This window comes from Falco peregrinus, chromosome Z (assembly GCF_023634155.1).
Source record: "Falco peregrinus isolate bFalPer1 chromosome Z, bFalPer1.pri, whole genome shotgun sequence".
Lineage (NCBI taxonomy): Eukaryota > Metazoa > Chordata > Aves > Falconiformes > Falconidae > Falco > Falco peregrinus.
Genome location: NC_073739.1, coordinates 60,689,915 through 60,716,645, shown reverse-complemented (window position 1 = coordinate 60,716,645; position 26,731 = coordinate 60,689,915). Strand labels below are relative to the sequence as shown.

At 41.1% G+C, this 26,731-nt stretch overlaps 1 protein-coding gene across 1 annotated transcript; it reads left to right on the top strand.

Moving 5' to 3' along the window:
- SLC30A5 (solute carrier family 30 member 5) lies at positions 1-25,742 on the top strand. Its single transcript, XM_055790967.1, has 16 exons — positions 1-204; positions 426-548; positions 4,206-4,272; positions 5,611-5,696; positions 7,480-7,567; positions 9,327-9,414; positions 12,482-12,558; positions 13,768-13,938; positions 14,563-14,851; positions 15,219-15,427; positions 16,487-16,644; positions 17,270-17,399; positions 18,886-19,111; positions 20,524-20,750; positions 22,428-22,556; positions 23,297-25,742. The coding sequence occupies exons 1-16, from the start codon at positions 131-133 to the stop codon at positions 23,465-23,467; spliced, it is 2,313 nt and encodes a 770-aa protein (XP_055646942.1). The 5' UTR covers positions 1-130; the 3' UTR covers positions 23,468-25,742.
- The last annotated feature ends 989 nt before the right edge of the window (positions 25,743-26,731 follow it).

Genomic DNA, 26,731 nt, shown 5'->3' with positions numbered 1-26,731 from the left:
GCGGCGGCCGCCGGGCCGCGGGGAAGGCGCTGCCTCGCTGCGGGGGAGGCGGGCCGTGCCGCGCCGCGCCGGAGCGCTCGCACCCCTTCCCCCGCAGGAGTGCGGGGCCGTGCCGCTCCCTCGCCCCGGCATGGAGGAGAAGTACAGCGGGCAGGCCTTGGCTGGCGGCGGCCTCCTGGGGCCTGTGGATGTACCCAGCGCCCGGTAACGGCGGCGGGGAGGGAACGGTTCGTCGCTGGGTGAGGCGGGCCCCTTCGGCGGGCGCTACCCGTGGCCGCCTCTCCCGCTGGGCCGGGGGGCAGCGGCCGTCGCCCTTCGGCCCGCCGGGGGCGGTGGGAGCCGGCGGCCTCAGCGGCGTGAGGCGCGGGCGGGGCGGGCGGCGGCCCTGCGTGGCCGGAGGTGCAGGCTGCACTCTTCTCTTACAGGCTGACTCGCTACATCGTGCTGCTGTGCTTCGCCAAGTTTTTGAAAGCCGTGGGCCTCTTCGAGTCTTACGACCTTCTGAAAGCGGTGCACCTTGTGCAGTTTATTTTTATAGTGCAGCTGGGGTGAGTGTGCAGGGGGTGAAGCCTTGTCCACCGCCGTTACAGCTTGCTTAGTCTACGGTGTTATTTGTCAGCATCAAGTTTATACCGTCCATTATGTTATTATCAGTTAATTAAAGAGGAGAAAGCATAGCAGTGGATCAAGGAAATACTCTATTCATATAAGTTTTCACCCATATCTCTAGTCACTGTAATTTCAGAATTATATAATAAGTTAGAAAGGACCCATAAGGATAATCAAGTCCAACTCCCTGCTCCTTGCAGGACTACCTGAAACTAAACTGTACGGCTAAGAACATTGTCTAGATGCTCCTTGAACTGTGACAGGCTTGGTGCCAGTATCATTTCCCTGGGCAGCCTGTCCCAGTGACTGACCAGCATCTCAGTGAACAACCTTTTCCTCATGTCCAGTCTGAACTTCCCCTTGCAGTTTCATTCCATCTCCTTATGTCCTATCACTGGTCACCAGCAAGGAAACCGGCACCTCCCCCTCGGCAGCACGCCTTGAGGAAGTTGCAGGCTGTGATGAGGCCACCCTTCAGCCCTCTCCAAGCTGAGCAAGCCGGGTGACCACAGCCACTTCTAAGTTTTGCCCTTGAGACCTTTCACCATCTTGGTCACCCTTCTGTGAACACACTGTCAACAGTCTAATGTCCTTGCATTGAAGCACCAACAACTGCACACAGTACTTGACATGGGGCTGCAGCAGTGCAGTGTAAAGTGGGACAGTCACCTCCCTGGACTGGTTGGCCGTGCTGTGCTTCATGCACCCCAGGACATGGTTGGCCCTTCTGGCTGCCAGGACACACTGATGACTCATACTCAACTTGTCATCAACCCAAACGCCCAGCTCTTTCTGTGGGGCTGCTCTCCAGCCTCCTGTCCCTCAGTGTGTATGTATAGCCAGGATTACCGCATCCCAAGTGGAGAATCTGGCACTTGCTCTTTTTAAAATTTCATACTGTAGTGATTGCCCAGCTCTGTAGTCTATCCACATCTCTTCTTTAAGGCCTCTTTACCATTAGGAAACTTCAGTGTTTCTGCTACTTCAAAACTAGTCGTATTGCGACAGTACTGATCGTGGGAAACTTGGACATGTCCACATTTTCTTAAGAAGGGTATAGAAGACAAGCTTGCTTGCTTATAATTTGTATTCCTATAGTTCTTGGGAGCTTCAACTGCTGTTTTTGCCTGATTGAGAGCTGAAGTTTAGGAACTAACAGCAAATACACAGAAGCATCCTTTGCAGACACAATCCTGCTTCATGTTTACCTGATAATAGAATCATAGAATGGTTTGGATTGGAAGGAACCTTAAAGGTCATCGCATTCCAAGACCCTGCCGTGGGCAGGGACACCTTCCACTAGACCAGGTTGTTCAAAGCCACATCCAACCTGGCCTTGAACACTGCCAGGGATGGGGCATCCACAGCTTCTCTGGGCAGCCTGTTCCCAGGCTGCTTCACCACCCTCACAGTAAGGAGTGTCTTCCTAATATCTAACCTAAATCCACCCTCTTTTGGTTTAAATACATTCCCTCTTGTCCTGTTGCTACATGCCCTTGTCAGAAGTCCCTCTCCAGCTTTCTTGCAGGCCCACTTTAGGAACTGGACAGCTGCTACAAGGTCTCCTCAGAGTCTGCTTCTCCAGGCTGAGCAATCCCAACTCTCAGCCTGTTTTCATAGGAGAGCTGCTCCAGCCCTCTGATCATCCTTGTGCCCTTCCTCTGGACTTGCTCCAACAGGTTCATGTCCTTATTTTGGGGGCCCCACAGCTGGATGCACTATTCCAGGTGGGGTTTCACCAGAGCAGAGCAGAGAGAGAGAATCGCCTCCCTCAACCTGCTGGCCATGCTTCTTTTGATGCAGCCTAGGTATCCTAGGCTTTCTGGGTTGCAAGCACACATTGTCAGGTCATGTTGAGCTTCTTGTCCTCCTCAGGGCTGCACTCAATCCATTCCCCGCCTAGCCTGTAAATTTGTGCTTGGGATTGCCCCAACACAAGTGCAGGACCTTGCACTCGGCATTGTTGAACTTCATGAGGTTTGCCTCTCAACCTGTCAAGGTCTCTCTGGATGTCATCCTTTCCCTCCAGCCTGTCAACCTCACTGCATAGCTTGATGTGATCAGCTAACCTGCTGAGGGTGCACCTGATCCCACTGCCAGTGTCACTGACAAAGATGTTAAACAGTGCCAACCCCTGAGGAGCACCACTCACCACTGGTCTTGACTTGGACATCAAGTTATTGACCACAACTCCTTGAGCGCAGCCATCCAGCCACTTCCTCATCCACCTAGTCATCCATCCATCAGATCCATGTCTCCAGTTTAGAGACAGGGATGTCATGTGGGATGTGTCAAAAGCTTTGCAGAAGTCCAGGTAGATGACATCAGTCGCTCTTCCCTTGTCCGTTAAGACTGTGACCACATCATAGAAGGCCACCAGATTTGTCAGGCATGATTTGCCCTTAGTGAAGCCATGCTGGCTGTCACCAGTCACCTTCTTACTTATCATGTGCCTTAGCATATTTTCCATAGTTTCCAGGAGGATCTGCTCCATGTTAGAACAGCCACCACAGCTTATGATCATGCAGTTTGTGCAGCCACCACGCAGTGGCTGATCAGCTGACTGAAGAACAGGTTGCTGAATTCAAGGAAGCTTTTTACCTATTTGATGAAGATGGTCGTGGTACCATCACAGCAAAAGAGCTGGGGGTTGGGGCAAAATCCCACAGGAAATCTTCTCTCTACAACTACCTGAAAGGAGGTTGTGGGCAGGTGGGAGTAGGTGTCTTCTCCCAGGTAACAAGCAACAGGACAAGAGTAAACAGCCTCAAGTTAAGCCAGGGGAGGTTTAGATTGGATATTAGGAAAGATTTCTTCACGGAAGGGCTGTTGACGCAATGGATGGTAGAATCACCATTTCTGGAGGTGTTCAAAAAATATGCAGATGCAGTGCTTAAGGACATGGTTTCGTGATGGACTTGGCAATCCTGGGTTAATGGTTCAATTTGATGATCTCAAAGATCTTGTCCACCCTAAATCATTCTATGATCTTGTCAGGCACTGATGTGGAAGAGCATTTCTGTAATAAACTTGGCAGAGTTGGTACATTTGGAACCTCATTTTTTCCTTTTATTTCAAATTTTTCACATTTCTGAGCTTTTCACATGCGTATTCTGAAGCATCATAGTCTTTTTCTTTTTCCCATCATTTACTCTTGATCCCAGTTGAGGAAAATGCGTGCTGTTTCTTTCTTACCATTTCTAACAAGGCTGTGTTTAGCATTCCATATGTGAATAAGCCTTTGGGTGTATGTATCTTGCTAATAAAAAGCATAGTATTATTTCTCCCCAAAACTAAGGTCAGTTATTTTGATTTTTGTAAATCACGGGTAGACTTCTCAATTAGCCATTCTCTGGAGAACTTGCATTAAAGTTGACAAGAACTAAAGTTCACTTTTCATCACCTTTGTACTGGTATCTGACGTGTAATGCAGCAGGGAAAATAAAACCAGTGACTCTGGTCAGTGTGTTTTTAAGAAAAATGCAGAGGAAGCCATTTTGTAAACTGAGCTTAGTAGGAGAGACCTAGTTGTTTAGAGCAGGCTTGAATAAAAAGCTGTTTATGTACTAATAGAGAAAACTTTCTCCTTATAACAGGTCCGCATTTTTTATGGTTTTGTTTCAAAAACCATTTTCTTCTGGAAAAGTGGTAACTAAGCGTCAGGTGAGTTGACATATGTAATAGTGATTTGATAAGCTTTGTAGATAGTTTTGACAGCGTGGCTTTTGCCAAGAGTAAAAGTGGAACAAAGTTTAATCCACTTGAAGATGTGGTTGCAGTTTCTAGAAGTGTGTAACTAACTTTGTGTCTAGTGCACTGTAAAAAACAACCAGCATTTGTAGGTTTTGTTAGCTCCTTTTGACAGTGTTGTGAAAAGTTTGGTCCTTGGCTCCATACAAACATGTCTTTTGAGGATTGAATTTTCAAAAAGAGCTGAAGTCTACTTAGCCGATTTCGCCAGTTCGGAAGGTCTAATTCTGGACTGGCAAAATGTTAAAGTCCTCCAGTCCTGTCCCCCAAGCAAAAAGAGTGGTTTCTGTATGGTGTGTTGTGTTGTGTTGTGTTGAGGAGCTAGTGTAACTGCTCTTCAAACCCATCTTGAGTTCCCAGTACCCTGAGAAGTTAAGAGCAGGGCCAGGTTGGGACCTGCTATTTTGTATGAAATAAATTTTCTTCACCTGCTTTGTATTTATCTTGGTTGTATGTAACTATGCAAAAACTTGATTCATGCACGGTGTTAACAGTGCATGTGCCAAGTAGAGACAGTCTGGAGGATAGCCTGAGAAGTGTTCCAAATGTCAACTGCTTTTGTGTTTAGATACATATGGCAGAATTTTAAAGTGTGGACAGGAACAAATTGGATCTTTGATTTTTGTTCAGAAGAATCTGTCCAGTTACAGTTTCACTATTGCTAAAATTTTTTAAATTGGGGATTTTTTAGATGTAATGTTTGTCATAGGCACTTTGTCTTGTTTAACGTGTTTCCAAAATTACTTCTCTTCAAAAACTTGCATTAGAAGTTAATAATGTATTGAATAGCTGAATTACAACCTGCTTCCTGAAGAAAGAATTTAACATGTGCATAAATACTTGTAGACCTAGGGTCTTAGTCTCTGTATCTTGAATGTTTTATCTAGCTCTGTATGTGTTTATCAGATATATGCAATAGATTACAAAATAAACAGCATCTTTGACAGGTAAATAGACTTAATTTTTTTCAGCCTTTTTGTCCAGTTTTTTTGTTAAGGAGATCTCAGATTATACTATAGAATCTAGTACTGTGGTAGAAAAGAAGTAATTAATTCTGTTTCATAATATGTCCAAAAAACCCTTTGTTGCCTGGCAAAGTAGGTAAGAAGATAATCATACTCTGAATTTTGCAGACACTGCAGAGCGTATGTTTCCTTTATATTTCTACAGCTACTGTGCTAATAATGCTAATAATGGGGCATTTATTTTGAAACTGTGGAGAAATAATAATGAAATACCTTTCTTTTGTAGTGGATCAAAATTTTTAAGCATGCTGTTGTGGGATGTATCATTTCACTCTTGTGGTTTTTTGGCCTTACTCTTTGTGGACCACTGAGGTAATTATGTATTTACTGTAAAGAATTTTCTCTCTATTTAAGCTAATTTTTGTGATCTTTCCCTGTCTTATTCTTTTTTTTTTTGTTTTCTGTCCGTCAGCCCCTTGTCTTATTTTTTTGAAATTTTAGATGAATCTTTATGCTTTTTCCTGTGAACACTGTTGTGCTTGGGAAAAACTACATGTAATTTTCTGCAGAACTTGTAATTTTCTTCATGCATTCTTTGACAAGATACCAGTGAAATTCTTGACAGTGCTTAAACTATTGATGTGAGTGATACAACAAGATCGCTGTTTTTCTGGCTATAGTTTTCATCATTTCCCTAGACTCATTAATGCAACCCCAACTGTTTATTTAAGGGTTGAAGTCCATGACTTGACAACTAGTGTTGGCAGCTTGTATTCCTATGCCAGGTGACTAGACTCAATCTCTGCATTTGTTGTAGGGCACTTGTACACATGTGCTGTGTTGGACTTGGGTAGCATTAGGGCATATACTGGGAGAAGAATCACTTCACAAAATCACAGAATGGTTTGGATTGGAAGGGACCTTAAAGATCATCTAGTTCCAACCCTCCTGCATGGGCAGGGACACCTTCCACTAGACCAGGTTGTTCAAAGCCACATCCAGCCTGGCCTTGAACACTTCCAGGGATGGGGCATCCACAGCTTCTCTGGGCAGCCTGTTCACTCTCACAGTGAGGAATGTCTTCCTAATATCTAATCTAAATCTACCTTATTTTAGTTTAAAACCATTACCCCTTGTCCTGTCGCTGCAGGTCCTACCAAAATGTCTGTCCCCATCTTTCTTATAAGCAGCCCCCTTTAGGAACTGGACAGCTGCTATAAGGTCTCCAGGGAGCCTTCTCTTCTTCAGGCTGAACAACCCCAGTTCTCTCAGCCTGTCTTGCGTGGTTTGTTAGCAGTACTAAGTAATTATAAAGAATAACATTAGACAGCAACATCAACATACAGTTGATGTATTAGAAAGCATCTTTCATTAGAGAGAGGAAGGTAAAGCCTTAAATGATGCATTTTATGAAATTGAAATTTTATCTTCTATACACAGGAGAAGGCAAACCTGAGATTAATAGGACTTTTAATACTGTAGTGCCTTTCTGGATGCTTGCAGTCTTCCCAAACAGAACCAGTAGCATGGGCCCTAACAGGCTATATTTCTATGTGGAGAACAGCAGAAGCATTTGGTAAATGTGACAGTGATTATTACTTTCATGTTCTGCTCTGAAAAGCTGTCAGTATAGCTTATTAGTCTGCCTTTGTCATCTGAAGCAGATTAGTGTGCAAGTTAGAATTTCTTGTTTTCAGTAATTAAGAGGTTCTGAGGTTTTATAAACTATTAGACCATCAACACCTCAATAAACACAATGTAATAGAACAGCACACGACCTCTCTTTTTTCTGGGAGCCAGAAACTTTGGGTTAGAGGAGGTATTGTAGTGGGAATAATAATTCTATCTTGAGCAAGTCATTATCTTGTGTTATAAGAAGAAAATATAAGAAAGTAATCTATAAATGAGTAATTTTAATCTGCTCCTTGAGTTAGGAAGTTCTTAGTTTGTGATATGTCTAGCTGTCCACATCTAGATCTATTACTGGTAAAGGCAAATAGATTCGCATTTATCCTTTTGAATTGTTTAAATTTGTTGAAATGACAGGATGTCTTTAACTGCTGTGTCATTGAATTTTAGGTGAAATAGTGTACATCAAGCTTGTGAGATAAACTCCTTGTAAGTGGATGTAAGTGTTTTATTTCATTTTTTATAGGACATTGTTGCTGTTTGAGCACAGTGATGTGGTTGTGCTATCACTCCTTAGTGTCTTATTCACAAACTCAGGTGGAGGACCAGCAAAGGTATTTAAAAATGTTGGTTTATCAAATGCAAAAAATACCGAATGCTAGAAATTCAAGTACTTCTTTACCTGAAACAAACAATGTTCATAGAAACTGTGGGATTTTTTAGTTTAATTAGTGGTGAAATTGTAAGATTTACTACCTGAAATAATAAAGATGACATTGAAAGCAAAACAGTGGGTGAACCTGTTGGAGATCCATGTCAAGTACCTGAGAGGTTTTCTGTTTCTAGGTGGAAAAGAACCTTGAGAATTATTTTTGCACGTCAGCATTCTTTGTAATGAGGTTTTCAGTTCAAACTGACAAAAGCAAATGTGTAGTGGCACTGGCCTTCAGACACTGAAGTCTAGCAATACAGTCTCCAGATCCTTGCCTAGCCTCTTCAGTGTCTATAGGTTTTCACATACTTTGTTTTTTCTGCCAGAAAGTTCTCTAAGTACTTTAATGTCTGCATGAGCCTATATGTGCTGAATACTTGGGCCCAGTCTGTCACTTAAGCAGAGGTCTATGCCTTTTGTCTGAGTTGCATTACAAAAATTTCGCAAGGTTCTCTCCAGCTGTGCTGTATCAACCCTGAATGGAGTGAGCTCATCCCAGCACCTTGAAGTCTTGGCTACTTTCACTCGAAAGCAGTGATAGTTGGAGAAAGGTATCTTATGATGTCACATACCTGAGGCTAGAGTACTTGCTGTGTAAGAGGAAGTCAGGCTTTGGTGTTGCCTCAGACTGGGAGCTTTTTTTAAATTTCTGTCTCATAAATGCTGCTGGAGTCCCCCAGTCACTTTTAAAAAGGCTGGCCATAAAGTGAATAGCACAGTCATCTGCTCTGACACTCTACACTAACCGCCCTCAAACTGAGATGCTTAGGGCATCCAGCATGAAGCGTTTCATGTGGAACAAAAAATTTTTCTCCAGCCAACCACCCAAAGAGTAGATTTAGAGCTTCAGAGAGGCTCTTTGTCAATCTATCTTAGAGGACCAGGCTTGACAATTAAGCTGCATATCTAAGGCAGTAGAAACAAAGAAGCAATAACCCTGTCCTCTGAATATTTCAGCTTTATGAACTGTGGCAAAAAGAAGTCAGCTGACTTTCTGAAACAAGAATGTCATAGCTGTATTTGGCTTCAGAAAATGAACTGTTGTAGTATTTTTTTATCTGTAGAGCTCAGGGTTTTGCCAAGATGAATACGAAAATTGCAGTGTTACAAGTCAGGGTGGTGAAAGCTGGGATTTCATAGCTACCTCTGTCCCTTCCCCAGAGAAGGACTTCAGAGCTTTGCTTTCTCAGAGCCTTTGCACAGTGCTTTAGCCTTTACTTCCCCTAAGACAAAATTCTACAGTTTGTCCACTAGATCTGCTTTATAGCTCCTTGATGCTACAAAATAGGAAGTGATCAGGCTTAAGTAGCTATGCATTCTGGCAGGCAGAAACACCATGAAGAAGGAAGCAATCATACCTGAAGTTCATAAGATACAGGCATCTAGCTTGCTACAGTGGTGATTTGCTCTGAGTTCTGTGGTAAATCTGAAAACCAGAACAAATATAAAATTATATTGTTACAGTCACTTTAAAAAAAAAAATGGTGGGTTTTTCATGTTTTTCTTACTGAACTGAAGTATGAACTAAAGTATGCTTGCATCGATCAAGAAAGAGAGAGGGAAGGGACTAATTTCCTGTATTTTTTATATTAATCTGTTAAAGCACATTATAAAAATATTTGGGATGTGGTTTTGTTGTTGGTTTCTTTTTCTTCTTACAGACAAGAGGTGCTGCATTTTTCATCATAGCTGTCATCTGCTTGCTACTTTTTGATAATGATGACCTCATGGCTAAAATAGCAGAACATCGTATCCTTTCTTGTTGTGTGTATGGGCAAGTGCCTGTATCTGGAGCAGAGAGAATGTGAAAGTGAGTGCACTGAATTATACAGGCTTGCATTTTTCTTGATAGGAATCTTAGCTTTCAAGGATATTATAGCGTAAGATTTTACCTTTACATCTAAATACTGATACTTAGAGCTGAATGAATGGCATTACTTACTTTGATAACTTAGAACTCAGCTGTAGATTTTAAGTTGTAATTAAAGGCTCCTTGCTCATTTGCACGTATCAGACCACTTAGGATTGCTAGAAGCTTTTTTGATCGGCTCTCCCTGGTTTTTTAGAAATGCTAGATATAATGGCTGTAGCGTAAGTGTGTGCAGTAAACTGTTGACAGCCTGGCTGGCAGTCCTTTCCATACATCCAGGAAGTCATAGAATCACAGAACACAGAATGGTTTGGGTTGGAAGGGATCTTTAAAGTTCATGTAGTTCAACCCCCCTACAATGAGCAGGGACATCAACTAGATCACGTTGCTCAGAGCCCCATCCAGCATGACGCTGAATGTTTCCAGGGATGGGGCACCTACCACCTCTCTGGACAGCCTGTTCAGGGTTTCACCAACCTTATCGTAAAAGATTTCTTCCTTCTATCTAGTCTGAATCTACCCTCTTTTAGTTTAAAACCATTACGCCTTGTCCTGTCACAACAGGCCCTGCCAAGAAATCTGTCCCCATCTTTCTTATAAGCTGTGGCAAATGAAGAGACGGACACAGCTTGATGCAAGCAAATGTCAATTTATTGTACACAATCATGAGTTTATATACACTTTCAGAAGCTGTGCGTTTTAAACAGATTGGTTCTTGAAGCTAAGCCTTGCATACTAGGCAATCCCCGATTGGTGGTTAACTACCATCAATTAACAGCAAGGTGTTACCTTTCCTTGGCGCCATCCCTCCCCCACTCCCCTGTGCTCTGTATCATGTTAATTGTTGTCTAGACAAGCTCGAGCACATTCCCCTCAGCTAACTGATTGCCACTTTATGGTCCTGATTTTCAGGCCCCCTCCTGCAATAAGCCACCACTGCATGTTATGGAACACTTCTTTGGCTAGTTCAGGTCAGCTGTCCTGGCTGTGTCCCCTCCAATGACTGATGACGCTCCAGCCCTCTCTCTGGCAAGGCCCAAGAAACCAAAAAGTCCTTGACTTGTTATAAACATTACCTAGCAACAACCATCAGTGTGGTACCAACATTGTTCTCACACCAAATCCAAAACAGCACTGCAGCAGCTACTAAGAAAATTAACTATCCCAGCTGAAACCAGGAAAATTACTGCAGGTGGGGTCTCATGAGAGTGGAGTAGAGGGGCAGAATGACCTCCCTCAACCTGCTGGCCATGGTTCTTTTGATGCAAGCCAGGATACAGTTGGCTTTCTGGCCTGTGAGCACACATTGTCAGCTCATGTCCAGCTTTTCATCCACCAGTACCCCCAAGTGCCTCTCCTCAGGGCTGTTCTCAATCCCTTCATCCCCCAACCTGTATTGATCCTGGGGGCTGCCCCAACCCTGGTGCAGGACCTTGCACTTGTCTCTGTTGAACCTCCTGATGTTTACATGGGCCCACTTCTCAAGCTTATCCAGGTCTTGAATGGCATCCATCCCTCAGGCACCTCAGCCGCACCACTCAGCTTAGTGTCATCTGCAGATTTGCTGAGGGTGCGCTCAATTCCACTGTCTGTCATTGAGGAAGATACTAAACACTGTTGGTCCCAGTACAGACCCCTGACAGACACCAGTTGTCACTGAGCTCCATCCAGACATGGAGCGCTGACCACTACTTTCTGGCTGTGGCCATCCAGCTAGTTCCTTATCCACCAAACAGTCCATCAAATCCATCTCTCTAGTTTAGAGGGAAGGATGTTGTGGGAGACAGTGAAAGGCCTTACAAAAGTCCAGGTAGATGATGTCCATAGCTCTTCCCTGGTCCACTGAAGTAGTCACTCCATCATGGGAGGCCACTAGGTTGGTCAGGCAGGACTTGCTCTCAATGAAGCCATGCTGCCTATCTCAGATCCCTTCCCTGTCCTCCATGTGCTTCAGCATAGCTTCCAGGAGGATCTGTTCCATGATCTTCCCAGGCACAGAGGTGAGGCTGACAGGTCAGTAGTTCTCAGGGTCCTCCTTTCTAGCCTTTTGAAAAATGAGTGCTGTATTTCCCTTTTTCCAGTTGCCAGGACTTCACCTGACTGCCATGACTTCTCAAATATCATGGGGGGTGGCTTGAAGATTGTTTTGTGCTTATGTAAATGTGGTAATCTCAGTTCAGCTGCTGTATTGAAAAGTGACGTGAAGTAGCCTGCAGTAGTTCTAACAATGGACTTAAAGCCGCAAATGGAAGCTGGCTAACATGCTTTCAGAGCCATGGAGTAAACTGGAAGTGTTGAAGTTTTCAACACATCATCCCATCGTAGTGAAGTACACTGGCAAAAGGTGGTACATCTAAGGATGGGCAGTAGAAACAAACAAGGTGAAAGTAAATTTTCTCAAGGAAGGATGAAAAATGGAATTACAAGTGCAAATGGTATATTCAGGAATAGTATCAATCAATCCAGAGTTTTCAGTGAGTAAATTCATTGTTAAAGTGTGCTTTGGTAGGCTTCCCAAAACCTGTCAGGTTTTTAGTATTTGCTACGTTGTGCTTGTCAATTACTTTTTGTTTTCTAAAGTTTAAATATTTAGAAATTGGAAAAATACAGATCATATTTTAGACACCTCACTGGTTTAGTGCTTTTAGTGAAACTTGATCTGATTTTTAATGCTGTTGAGTATATTTTTCAATTAACTTAAATCCTGTATCATGACTGCTGTGCAGTATTTAACAGTGACAATGTTCTGTTATTTCAAAATACTTGAGGGTTTTTTCCCCCAATATTTGTAACTGTTTAACTTCCTAAATTTTAAGGAGATGACAAACCTTACAGTTCAGTTTGCTTACATCTGCTTTCTGTGGTCTTCTGCTATCTCTACCTGCTCTTTGGTTTTAAAAACAAAATTGTAAAATAAAACTGTTCCTTAATATTTTTTTTATTTAGCTGAAGGTCATCATGATAGTGCTCTTACCCATGTTCTGTATACAATCATTGCTTTCCTGGGTGTTGCAGATCACAAGGTAAATAACTTGTATTTTAGTAGGTTAATATTTCTCTTAAGTTTTGTAGGTAAGAATTTTACCAGCTCACACCTAATCCAAGCCTAGATGAAAACAGGAAAGTTAAACATCCCCACCCCATATGGGAACTGAACTAGCACTGTAATTTTTACATCCTGATTGAGTATGAGCAGCTTCAATACAGCAAGCCAAACCATACAATATTCAGCTTATATAGCTGATACGGGTTTTGCTGTAATGTATAACCTAAAAAGTCTCATTAAAATTACCATGAAATATTCCGTCATCAGTGTTCTGGATGTTCGTAATGCTTTGCATACATGCTGTTTCTTGCTCACTTTTTTGGCCTGTGTTTTCTTGCTGCTTCTTTATCTTTCCCCAGTCTTTCCTTGTATCTGGAATCTGCATCCTTATTCTTTAGACACTTGTATGTGGAGGCACAGATTCTGATACTTCTGCTCAGTAGTATAGTCACATTATAACTGGTGGCATGAGTAACAACTGAGTATCAAAATCTTACCGTATGGAATTGACCTGGCTAATTGAGTTGTTTGGTTAGCTTAGTCTTGTGCCAAGTGGCTGCATTGCAGACTATGACGGAAAAAAAATACAGAGCAGCTGAGAAAGTGTCAATATAAAAATAAATTAAATGTTAGGGAGACTGGTTAACTGTGCTCAAAACAAGTGTGATATAAGGGAGATGAGGTGCTATGTGTGTATCTTGTGATTCATTTATGGAACAGTTGTGAAGGGAAGAAAATACTATGAAGCACTATGATACGGTGCAATTAAAGGTAAGTGATGGAAAGGTTTTCAAAAGCTTAGAAACCCAGGTGACATGGTACTTTTGGGATTTACGTATGCTTTCAACAGTTTTTTAATAATGGAAGATAGGAAATCAAATTCTGTGTAATTTTTCTTTTTCCTTGTATGCTGTTCACTACCAGTTCACTGCTGTTGTATGTCAATTAACACTATTGAGAGTTTTAAACTTCAAGTCTTATTAGGGTGTTGTGAATAGTGCTGAGGTATAACTATGTATGCTGTGTTACTGTTTTTGAGTAGCAATTACAGGAAATGACCCTGTCCTTGGCTTTCATTGGTAAGTTAAGGAAAGCATATTAATCTTCTTTCATGTCAGCGTCACTTTGTTTGGAGTGAGATATTTGAATCCTAAGAAATGCTAATGGGATCCCTCTATGTTTCCAGGGCGGAGTATTGCTTCTTGTAGTGGCATTGTGCTGTAAGGTTGGTTTTCACATCGCTTCCCGAAAACTATCTGTAGATGTAGGTGGAGCCAAGCGTCTTCAAGCTTTGTCTCATCTTGTTTCTGTCGTTTTGTTGTGCCCATGGGTCATTGTCCTCTCTCTGACAACGGAGGTAAGATAGCAAGTACAAAAAATATATTTTTTTGTAATGCTTCTGCTTGTCAAGTACAATTTATTTTAAATCTTTCCTCTAAAATATCTTTAAAATTCCTAAAGTTACCATCATTTTTGTAGTAAGCTCTGTTTGAAATTTTCCCTCTTATATTTTTATGTTTATCTGTGTGATACCTTGATTTCCTCTTTTGTGTAATAACTTTGTTTCATCTTTCTGCCTCAGGTATTATATCCTGGATTCATATAGTAACATTGCACAAGTATTAATGACAATAAATGCAGGGCTCTTTTATCCTGAGGAGTAGATTACTGTAATTTAAAGACATGTTGGTTATGCCTGCGTGCTTAGGGAGAGCAGACCATTGCTAACATGGTGTTGCATATGGTGTTGCTTTTAAGCACATTAAAGTATTTAAAATAAGCTTCTGCAGTGCATATTAGCTATGTGCCTCTTTCCATAGCTGGAATGTTGAGTTTGTGTGATACATTGAAAGTATAAAATAATTTATGTTTTGATGGATTGCTGAAAACATTTGTAATGAAAGTGACCTAGATTTAATGCTGTATATACAATCACATCTAATGGTGAACAGTCCTGTTTGAAATGTATTCTTTGTTGCAGAGCAAAGTAGAGTCTTGGTCTTCTCTCATCATGCCTTTTGTAACAGTCATCTTTTTTGTTGTGATCCTGGATTTCTACGTGGAGTCCATATGCTCTGTCAAGATGGAAGCTTCCACATGTGCTCGATACGGATCCTTTCTTATTTTCATTAGTGCACTGCTTTTTGGCAACTTTTGGACTCATCCAATAACAGACCAGCTTCGAGCTATGAACAAGCCACCACACCATGAAAGCACAGAGCACGTTCTTTCTGGAGGGGTGGTAGTGAGTGCTGTCTTCTTCATCTTATGTACGTATTCTTACTTACCTTTTAATAAATCTGTTGTCCATGTGACTGGGAAGCCAATCAGAAAATGGGTATGTGCAGAATTCTTTTGGATGAGCTTTTATAGTTTCTTCTGAATAAAAGAGGCCTGTAACTTTGTGCTCCTTTACTGTCTGTCTACAAAAAAAAGAATGCAATACATCTTTTCTGTTGTGGAAGTGATGATCTAATCTTACATAGCAATGAAACCTAATTATAAACCTCAAGATGAAGTTGACAATCACTTTGCTGCCTGCAGATTTCATGTAAGCTTTGATTGTTGATAAAACACATTATAAAATAGCTGTGAAGCTTAGAAACAGCAACTGAAACTTCAATACTTTCCTTGCAGCTGCAAATATCCTGTCCTACCCCTCCAGGAAAGGGCAGAAGGGTACCCTTATTGGCTATTCCCCTGAAGGCACTCCTCTCTATAACTTCATGGGTGATGCATTACAGCAGAGCTCTCAGTCATTACCCCGGTTTATTAAGGAGTCACTGAAACAAATCCTTGAGGAGTATGATTCTAGGCAGATCTTCTATTTCTTGTGCCTAAATCTGGTAAGTGCGTGGTTGGTTTTTTTTCAAACCAAATCAGAGTAGTATATACATAGTACAGTAAGAAGAGTTATTCTTTAAAGGTTTCCCATGTTCAATTGTCTTTAAAGTGGGCCTTGATAGAGTAGTTTCATTAGATGGAATGTTAAAATAGAAGATTCTTATGCTAATCTCGCAGTAGGTGGCAGATTACTTTGATTTGTTGTCACAGTGGTAGCACTGGTTCTATGTGTAACTGTTATACCAGTAAGTACTTGTATGGTCGTATGCTTAAGATTGTGGTGTCTGAATGTTAAGAGCAGGTAAGCTGAAACTGGTAAGGCCTTCAAGGATGGGGACAACAAAATAGTAAGCGTGGGATTTACTGGTGACATTTTGGAGTAGGCTGGTTTTATTTCTAGCTTCTCTCTTTCTCAAATAGGAAAAGGTGAGGCAGTAAGCAAGACTGATAGAACCTCATTTGCAAAGTTCTCTGTTCTTTGGCAATTATCCAAGAAAACGGGGAGAAACTTGGATAACTTTAAGGAATTCCATTCTGGAATATGAAAGACAAGAAAGAAAGTTCATAGGCAGACTAGTTAATAATAGTAAATCTTACAGGGAAAATGTATGTATTAAAAATGTTTCCTTGTTTACCCTTCTCAAAACTAATTCCTAAGGTTTAAACAGTGAACTATATTGGTAAAGAAAATTTTTACAGAACAGGTGTATAGACAGCATTGCTTTTAAACGTGAGTTGTTACAGTGTTTAATGACAATGCTTAAAACTTTGTCTGTACAATGTTAGTTTAAAATTCTAAATGAGAACTTAAATTGACTCCTGTAGAGGGTTGTTTTCTTAGGTCTAAGCCTTTTGGGAGGGTAGGTTCAAAAATGTCTTTTCATAAACTTGGAATGTATCACTTTTGTTCACTGTAGGAGAGAGAAAATGGTCTAGAAATACTTTGAACAATACTTTTGAAAATGGTCAAGTGTCCTGTGAAAAGAGTTTCCTGCTAGCTACCAAGGCATTAAATTACAAGTTAATCTTTGAAGCAAGATTAAAATTTTCTTTCATTTTAGGCTTTCACTTTTGTGGAACTTTTTTATGGAGTATGGACCAATAGCCTTGGTCTTATTTCTGATGGATTTCATATGCTTTTTGATTGTTCTGCGTTAGTGATGGGGCTTTTTGCAGCTCTGATGACAAGGTGGAAAGCAACTCGTATATTTTCCTATGGGTATGTATATTAGGTTCTTTAAGGACTGTCTGGAAATTACTCTACTTGCTTGTTTTCAAAATGCCCTGCTATAAAGATATGTTTGGGATGTTTTAATGGTGCATGCTTCTTGTGGGTTTTTTGCTATGTCTCTTCTGTTCCTTTTGTGTTCATACTATTCCCCTCTTACTCCTGCGAAAAAGTGTCTGAAATGTAATTTTTGTTTATATCTACAGTTAAAACTGTATCACTATGAATATTATTTAGAAATCACCTCATTCTATATATGAATATATGTAAAAAAAAATGTTGAAATTCAGTGTTCATATGTTTCCATTCTGCTGACATAATGAAAATTTGTATGCTTAAATTGCATAGCAGTTTAGCAGTTTGAAGCCCTGAATGTACAGTATATATAAAAGTACATTAATATAGCTTTAAATTCTTGGTATTAGGACAGCTGTAAACTAGCTTTCTTGGTCAGAAATAAATAACCCATGAAAAAAGCATGATTTTGTGCCATTAAAGAAACAAATGGAAGCAATCTTAATGCTGTATTAAATGCTACAGCTTTATTTATTATAACTTTGAAATTTGTTCAGAGTACCTGTTCTTCACTCTCAAAAGTACATATGTTTGCTTTCAGGTATGGACGTGTAGAAATTCTCTCTGGATTTATTAATGGCCTTTTTCTGATGGTAATTGCTTTCTTTGTCTTCATGGAATCAGTGGCCAGACTGGTGGATCCTCCAGACATAGATACCAACATGTTAACTGTAAGTTTTGTCGTTCTGTTTGAATGTTCCTTGGCAGTTAATGGTTCATTTACGTTCATCTTGAAAAAGTTAAGGAGGGAGAAGTTGCATACTCAAGAGGTCTAAAATATGCTTTGACTTTTTAACATATTCTAATTTTAAAATCCAAAATACATCTAGTTTTAAAATATGAAAGTATATAGGGGTGAGTATTATGTAATTGTAGCAGCTAAATAATTTTTTTTTCTAAGATGTTAAAGCTGTAATCTTTTTAGGTGGTGATCTTTCTACAGTGAAAGATACTAAGGAAATAATCTGCACAAGGCTAAATTTTGTTCTGCTGTTATGTCATATGACCAATGTAAATTGTTACAGAAAAGATTTTATATTAGTCTCTGAGAAGCCTCAAAACTCAGCCAGAATTCGTAACAATATGCTGAGTTGATATTCATAACAATATAGCATGAGCAATCATGAAGCTGTGCATAGCTAATAGTAACTACACCTCTGTGTCCTTACATTCCACAGCTTCTTCAGGGGCTCCCTACTTAAAATTTCAAGTTTCCATCCCTTTGTTCCAAATGCAATAGTTCATTTTCATCAAATTAAATATTTTATATTATGGGATTCTGCAAATCCAAGCCTATTAATTTGTCACAGTTCCAGCTTCACTTGTTCACCCCGCCTGCCAATTTGTGCTCTCCTGCTCTCCAGTAAAAAGAGAAAGATTTTTATGTAGACACAATTAGAAATGTGTATTGATGGAACTGAGGCATGATTTTTTTTCTTCTTCTTAATCTTCAATATTTGCTCCATTTTCACTACGGATTTTGTTTCTTGGGGGTGGGAGGGGTTAACCCCTCTACGTGAGCACAGACTATGTAGCCAAGGAAAGGTGTCATAACCCCTAAGAAGGAATTGCTTAACTCCTTTATTAGCTGAAATTACTCTTTAATTCTACTAGCTTTGCTAGTTTTTCAAAAGAGTAGAAGAATAGGCAGACCGATAAAAAGCACAGCTCAACCAGTAAAGCACTAGCTGCTGTCTTCAGTTAACTACAGTATTAGTGAAGTGCGTGTGTCTTAGATACAGTATACAATTTTAATTTTGCCAATGAAAGCAAAGCAAAGGTTGTATTCAAAACACTTTATGTGGTTTTGGAAGTAAATAAAATCAATCACCCCTTCTTAAAACTCATTTTGCTATCTTGTCCTGATTAGTGGATACTAGGTTTTGCATTTTGGTGGTCATTATTCGGTGGTTTTTTGGGGAAGATTGGTGAGAATTGGCTTTTTTTGAGACAGGAAGAAAATTCCTTTGAAATCAGCTTGTATACTGAAAGGAATATGATGAGGAATTCACATTAGAATAATCCTTCTGTTGATGTTAATGTTTTCACAGTTCTCCTTGATTGGGTGCACACTGTTTCTGTTTACCGTGTTCTAGAAAATAAACTTGAACATCTGGGAGGATGTAGTGAAGTTAAAAACTTTTTTCCCTCTCACAGCCAGTCTCTGTTGGAGGGCTGATTGTAAACCTTGTTGGTATCTGTGCCTTCAGCCATGCGCACTCCCATGGGGCTTCTCGGGGAGGTTGTCACTTACATGATCACAGCCATTCTCACCATGGGCACAGCCACAGCCACGGGCACGTCCATTCCCACAGTGACCATGGGCACAGCCATGGACATTCCCACGGGTCTTCTGCAGGAGGCATGAATACCAACATGAGAGGCAAGTAGAGATGGTTGAATTGTAAATGATACATGTGATTTCTGGCAGACTTTGAAGATTTTCAGAATCAGACCCAGTACTATGCATCATTCTTGAAGTCTCTTTCCAGAAGTGATCTGGCAGCCATTTGATATGATGTACATTAATTTCTCAAACTGTTTCTTCATTAATGAGTTTAACTTGAAGAAACATTACCTGAAATGGTTCTTTGCATGGCTTTCTTAGACGTAGATTATATCTAAGGACCAATAAAAAGCATTAATAAACAGTCTTCACTAGCATTTATAATCAGTCATTGTAACCCTTATTGAATAAGCTGAAAGTCCCTGTTTCTGAGTCCTATCTGTAAATGAAAGTACAAGGTCTCTTATCTATAAAGTTAGTAGCACACTTCTAGGTATCGTGTGACAGCTGCTTATAAAAACAACTGAGGGAGGGGGTAAGAAGCAGAAGAACAAATTCAAACCAGTCATCTAGAATATGTTTCTATCTGTGATTCAGAAGACAAGGTGATAAAGAAGAAACTTTCTTTTACAAGTGTAAAATCAGAAGCTAACTGAGAAGGGCAATATATAAAAAATTTCAGCTTAGCTGCTGCTTAGAATTTTTTTCCTAGTAGTTACAAAGTAGTTATTTACCAACTGCCTGGCTTATGAAAAAAAAATGTACAAAAGAATGATTTTTTTTATGTAAGCTTGTCAGAATATAAACATTTTAGCAAATAGTCTCATATTTCATTGGTTATGTTCTAATTCAGCAGTCTGGCATTTTTGTGAAATCTGCCTATACTCTTAGCTATTTCAGTATTCTTTCAAATCCTGACGCTTGACTAGCACTAATCTTGCAAATGGTTAGCAATTATTTTTCTGTGCCCATTCAATGTACATTAAGAATGCTACCCACCATTAAAGCAGTATAAAGTATAAAATGCCTAGCAGTAGCAGATAGACAATCTTCTTGTGAAATGGGAGCAGAGCTGGCATACAAAAACCAAGTGCTACATTAATATCTGTCCGCATTAGCAGGCCAGTGCATTTACACTGATCATTTTATCCTCTGTTAAGGATCAGTCAGTCCCTCTATACAGTTTAAATGATTATGCTATACAGTACAAATCCTACTAACAATTTAAAGACTATTCACGTTTGGTTTAATCTGCAAATGCCTGCCTAGATCATTGCACTGTAGAGTAAAAATGTTTTATTTCATTGATCTGTAATTAAATATTAGAAAAGCTAAATGTTTTATTTAATTTTGCACAGGTCAGACAAAAAAAAAAAATAGTTGCCTCTGTTTAGCTTGAAGGGTATTTACCAAATTTAATAAAGCTTACTATGTTTCTGCTGTGGAACATACACATACATTTTAAACAGAACTTTTCAGCTTAATCACTCCATTGATTTTGTTTCCAGGTGTGTTTCTGCATGTGTTAGCAGACACTCTCGGCAGTGTTGGTGTTATCGTATCCACGATATTCATTCAGCAATTTGGATGGCTCATAGCTGATCCACTCTGCTCTCTTTTTATTGCTACATTGATTTTTCTTAGTGTTATCCCACTATTGAAAGATGCCTGTCAAGTGCTTTTGTTGCGGATACCTCCAGAACAGGAGAAAGATCTGCATGCTGCTTTAGAAAAGGTCAGAACTACAATTCTAAATGTTATCATATACAAACATACAAAGCTATAACTGTTCTTAATAATGACTAAACTCAAGTAGATAAGTCTGACAGCTTCCATTGTCTTAGACCACTTCATGTCTCAAGTTGTTGTAAATGTATTTTGCAGAGACATCACAGGATTACTGTTCTTTGCTTTTATGGGTAGTTCATGATTTCAGATATGCGTGGTAACAGCATGGGAAGTACTAAGAAAGTTACATAGCAATTCCCCAAAGCTGTGGCCTCGTTAAACTTGATGTGCACGGTTCAGGCTACAGGATTGTATCTTGAGACTGTAAAATTGCAGGTTTTCTTATTTCTCCATATCATAAAGGGCACGATGGTTCACAGCAGGTGAGATGTTTGTTCTAATTACTTTTTCATTCTAGTCCATTCTCTTCCTGTCTGCTGCAGTGTGGTATGTACATTGAGGCTGTACTTAGTCTTCACTGTTGGCTTACTTGGAGTTCCTGCCCAAATCTGTAGTGCAGGCCTCAGTGTGGAGAACTCCTCTCTGTCAAAGAACTAGTAACATGTTCTCTGAGGATGCCATCAACTAGAGGCAGCAAGGAAGACTATCCTGATGGTGTCCTGTCAGTTAGTAGAGAGGGAGAAGTGTTCTCGTCTGCATGAGAAAGAATAACATCACAGTAAAACAATGTGCTTGCTGTAGGTTGACCCCAGCCAGCAGCCAAGCATCCATACACCCAGGTGCTTGCTTCCCCCTTTACAACCACCACTGCCAGTGGGACAGGGAAGAGAAAAGGAAGAACAAAACCAAGAAAAATCTGGGGGCAATATAAAGGCAGTTTAACAGGTGAAGGAAAGAGGAAAAACCCAAACAAACAAGCAATGCAATGGAAATCATTCACTGCCTTCCACGCAGACCAATACCCAGACAAGTCCCTAGAGCCACCCTGGAAGCCCAAATTTCCCCCCCCTCCCCCGCTTTTACTGCTGAGCATGGTGTCACATGGCTCGCAATATCCCTCTGGCCAGCTTGGGTCGGCTGTCCCAGCTGTTTCCCCTCCCCACTTCTTGCCCACCCCAGCCCACTCACCGGGGCAGGTGCAGAGTGGAGTGCAAAAAGAGAAAGCCTTGATGGTGCCCAAGCACTGTTCAGCAATGCCCAACACACTGGTGTGTTGTCAAAACTGGTTTAGGCACCAATTCAAAATGCAGCACCATACGGGCTGTTGTGAAGAAAGTTAAATCCATCCCAGCCAGATCCAGTGCAAAGATCAGTTTAAAAAAAAAATGATAAATTAAGTCCAGCTATGATAACTAAACAGCTGCTAATCCTGAATAGTACAGCAACAGATGACCCAGAAATAGTTAAATGCCCAGCCAGCTTTTTGGTTGTCCTGACTGTTGATGTTACTCTGATTTGTACACTGAATCAGTTTTTTCACATCCTATTTAGCATGGCATTCTGCTGGGTTTTTTCATTTAGCTTGACTTTTAGCTTCTTGTCTTTGCCAGTAGTAGCAAGATGACCTTTCAATACTACGTATTTCTGAATACAGGTCAGCTGGAAAGTTGCTTTGCTATACAGCTTTGTTTCACTGGGAAATATTTGCCACCATTATCCATGTACATACACAAGTTTAAAATGTGTTCTTAAAGTAACTGTTGCTAATGTAATTTCTTTACAGATTCAGAAAATAGAGGGGGTCATATCCTACAGAGATCCTCATTTTTGGTGTCACTCTGCAAGTGTTGTGGCAGGTACCATACATGTGCAAGTGGTATCTGATGTGATGGAACAGAGAATTGTACAGCAGGTAAGATGCAAGGTTTTTAAACCCTCATCACAGAATAGTCCTAACCCATGGGATTCCTCCAGGTGGGTCCTTTAAGAGGCCAAAATTCTAAACTCCACTATGTCATGCTCACTGCAGCCAAGCCTGTCTGCAGCCTCCACAATTAATGTTTTAATGTCTTATTCTTTAGCCCTTTGTCAGTCATAGGCTGAATCTGAAGCTGCTGTTCATGATTTTTTTTTTTTTTGTAACTATTAGTTAAGGTCTCAGAGCTGATCTTTAATGCTGTACATTCCCTTGCCTGCTAGCTTGGAACTCTAAAACACCTGCAAAACCAAAACAACAAAAAAAGCACGGGATTTTTTTTCTCACTGTTGCAAGCGTCGCTGCATCTGGTCTGAGAAGACGGACGTTGCTTTCATGCTGCAAAACAGTGGGGATATCTGGATGCTAATTGTGGGTTTATAACTGACTTACTGTGTCTGCCTGGGTTTTTTGTTTTCTTTAAAACAAAATTTTTCCCTTTTTTAAAAGATGACTTCTTCCTAAATTGCAAAGGCTTGCAGAACAAAAAGTTCTGCGGCTTACAGAAGTTGCAAAGCCGTACGTACCCTCTGAAGCTAGTCTTTGCTTTCCAGAAAACTGAATTCTTTATGATGATATTTTTGTCATTCTGAAGTATTTCAGAGCCAGGATACTGCAAGTTACTGGGAGATGCATATAAAGTGTAACACTAATGTTAACCATACTGTTCTGTGCAGGTTACAGCAATTCTCAAAGATGCTGGTGTAAACAACCTAACTGTCCAGGTGGAGAAGGAAGCTTATTTTCAGCACATGTCAGGACTCAGTACAGGATTTCAGGATGTCCTTGCAATGGCTCAGCAACTAGAATCCATGAAATACTACAAAGATGGTACTTACATCATGTGATACAAAGTTGTGCTTGCCAAAGAAGGTGTAAATTGTGAAGCTGTAGGATTCCATATTTGTATTTTTGTCAGGAAATCTTGCATGTTTTTATGCATGTACATGAAATTACATGTACAGAAACAAATGTACTATATATTTGAAATTTTTAAGCATACTATCTTTATTAAAATTGCATCAGGATGTTTTTATATAGGAAATAAGATGGACTAATTTGATGTACATGTGAAAATAACTGAAATCTGAAGTACTGTGCTTGGTGTTTATTAAACAGAAGTCTTGCAACTTGTGGATGAGCACAGCTATATTCCATACTTTAAGTATGGAACATCATCATTATAATGTCATGTTAGCAGTGGGAATGGAAATAATTTATATTGAAATGCAAATATAATCAACTGAAAATTATTTTTCTTTCAAACATAGCTCGAAGACTCATTAAATGAAAAAAAGGTACACCTTTATTATGGGGAGTAAAAACCAACATGAAGTCATGGGTTTTGCACACTGTTAGATAATAGAAATATACAGTTTTTATATTATGTCTAAGCATACAAATCTGATTTCTAAACTTAATGCATCAGAGCAAATAGATGTTACCATTTTAAATTTATATCAAATTATTTTTTTAAGGAGAGAAATCCACAGTTTAACAGAAATTGGGAGGGGAAAATATTTCAGACACTTTTCTGTTTCCTGGGAATACTCAGGATCAAAAAAACACTCTGTAAGATAATTTTTTTGTACTTTTTGTATTATTAACTGTAAATGCAATAGTTTGAAGCTTAATTAATCAGCATCATAGCACTTAGCTAAACTTCACCTATTCAAGATACGTTACTCTGTCATTTACTTGACTTTTTTCATAATACCCTAACACAGCTGCAGCGTACTGTAGCCAGCTATACCTTTGTGTATTCCCCAAGGAAGCAGTCCTGGTTTAGAACGCTGAACTGCGACAGTAGTCTGGGACTTGCCAAGTTGCTGAAACAAACTGTGAACTGACACTTTTTGACTGGAAAGAAGAGTGTGTTTAAGAAGGAATTGCGCATGTTGGGGTCTTAATACTGCAAAGAAAACAAATCTCAGTCTTCAGTGAAAACCTGTTAACAGGGTAATAACTCCTCAGAAGTGTTTATCCTTACATCTGTTTACAGTCTCCCTGTGCCCCCTTTTCTTTTGGTCTGAAGCACTTAAATTTTATTTCCCTTGGAATTCAGCAAATAGGTTCTTAGTTAGCAAGAATGAGTACGTTTCTCGTAATAAAAGTCACATTGCTTTTACATTGATGATGGCACAAATCACAGTCCCTCATTTCTTGAGATAGCACTGCAGAACCAGTAGAATTCCCAAAGCTTGATCCTGTTTTCTTCCGATTTGTGGCACTTCAGTGGTTTTCTCACCTTGCCTTCTCCAGAAGGCTCAGGTCACTGAATAACAGTGCTCCAATTAGACACAGCCTATAAGCAGGGTGATCTTACAGTTTTGGAAACCGTTCTCGGACAAAAAGCTTGAGTTAATATTTACATGCACCACTTGTGTTTGAGGTGGTAGTACTGGAGCTGACAGCATTTCACCAAACCAAGCGTTAGCCCCCCATAATAGGTATGATAGGTAGGTGAAAAGGGGGGGAATTCTTTCCTTTTCAAATCAAGTTAGCTTAACATCATTGAAAAACCTTCATGCTTGCCACAGCTTTTCTCTGAGCAAATGCCAATTTATTACTTCAGCTGGTGGCAACAGGACCCAAAACAAATTAAGGTGGCTGGGACCATGTTAGATGATCGCAGCAGTGAAGATCAGCCCGTACCTGGATACTTCACAGGCAAGTGTAAACCTGCATCTTAACATGCATTCAGCAGCTTTCTGTGTACCCAACACACGTGAAAGGTGTTTTTTTCCTGGCTACCGAGACAGGAAGACAACAGCAATAAACATCTACCTTTAATTTGTTTAACAAGAGCCAGTATCTGGACGTGATCCCCCAAAGAAGAGTTTGGCCTTCCCCCCTGCAAGGTCTATTGGAACCCTGCTGTAAGGGCAGGTTTCAAATCGCAGGTGTAGGCCAATTGATTTATATTTTAATAAAATACTCTGGCAGGGGGTTAGTGTAGTCACTCCGTTGTAGACAGACAGTTGCAACAAAACACTTTCAGAAACATTGAAAATGAACTGCATCGCTCATTTTAATGAATGATGAACTGTATCATACATCCAGCAGCAAGCAATGTATGTATATAATGAGGAAAAAATAAATGTGTTTTTCAGTAACGTTTTACGTAGTGCATCTTGACTTTTCTGGTCAAAAAATCAGTTGGGATGTGAAGGGGAAAGTACATTAAGAAAAAGCCTGTATGAAACGCCTCTGGGCTCAGCTCCAGCGGGTTGCGCAGGAGCTGGTCAGAGGGGGCAGCTTGACAATGGGCTGCGGGAACGGCCCCGCTGGGCGCTGCCCCCCCGCGGTGCCGGCCGCTCGCCGCCCAACGTGCCTTCGCCGCGCCGCTGCCGGCGCGTCCGCACGGCCCCGGTCGCCACCGGGGGGGGGTAGGTCAGTGCTTCGTGCCTGTGCTGCCCCCGAGGCTCCCCGCAGCTGCCGGGACGCCGTGGGGCGGGGGGCTGCCTTCGCACAGGCCCCGCGCCGCCGGCACAGGGACTGAGCACGGGGTCGCTCCGCACGGCTGGGGACGCGCGGCTTCTCCTCCACCGGGGTTTGCGGGAGACAGCGCTGCGCGGGGGGGAAGGGCCCCGCAGGCGCAAGACCCCGCAGCGGGCCCAGCGGCGCGCACGGCTGGGCGCCCCCCCGCCGGTTCCCCCACCCCGGCTGTTCCGCCCCCTGCCGGTTCCCCGGCCCGGCGCGGCCCGGCCGTGCCCCGCCCCCTCACCGAGCTCCAGGGGCGGGGCCGGGCCGTCGGCAGCCAATGGGGAGGCGGAGGCGGAGGCGCGGCGAACGGGTTTAAATCAGCTTGATGTCTCGCTTGATGTAGATGTGGCAGATGACACTGAGCCATGCTTCTGCAGCAGCTATGTGAAGGACATCTGCATGGATCTAAGAGACCTTGAGGCTGGTTAGTAGGAGCAGGTTAGAACTGCAAAGGGCGTCTTGCTGACACAGTGGACCTGATGTCATAGGTGTGTCTTGGATCTGGTATTCACTTTCACCAGTGGGTTTTCCTGAGGCACTAATAAGTGATCCCTCAAATTAAAATACAAGATTAAACTGAACTGCTAACAAACATGCTGGTTGTTAGACCAGTCATCTAGCAGTAT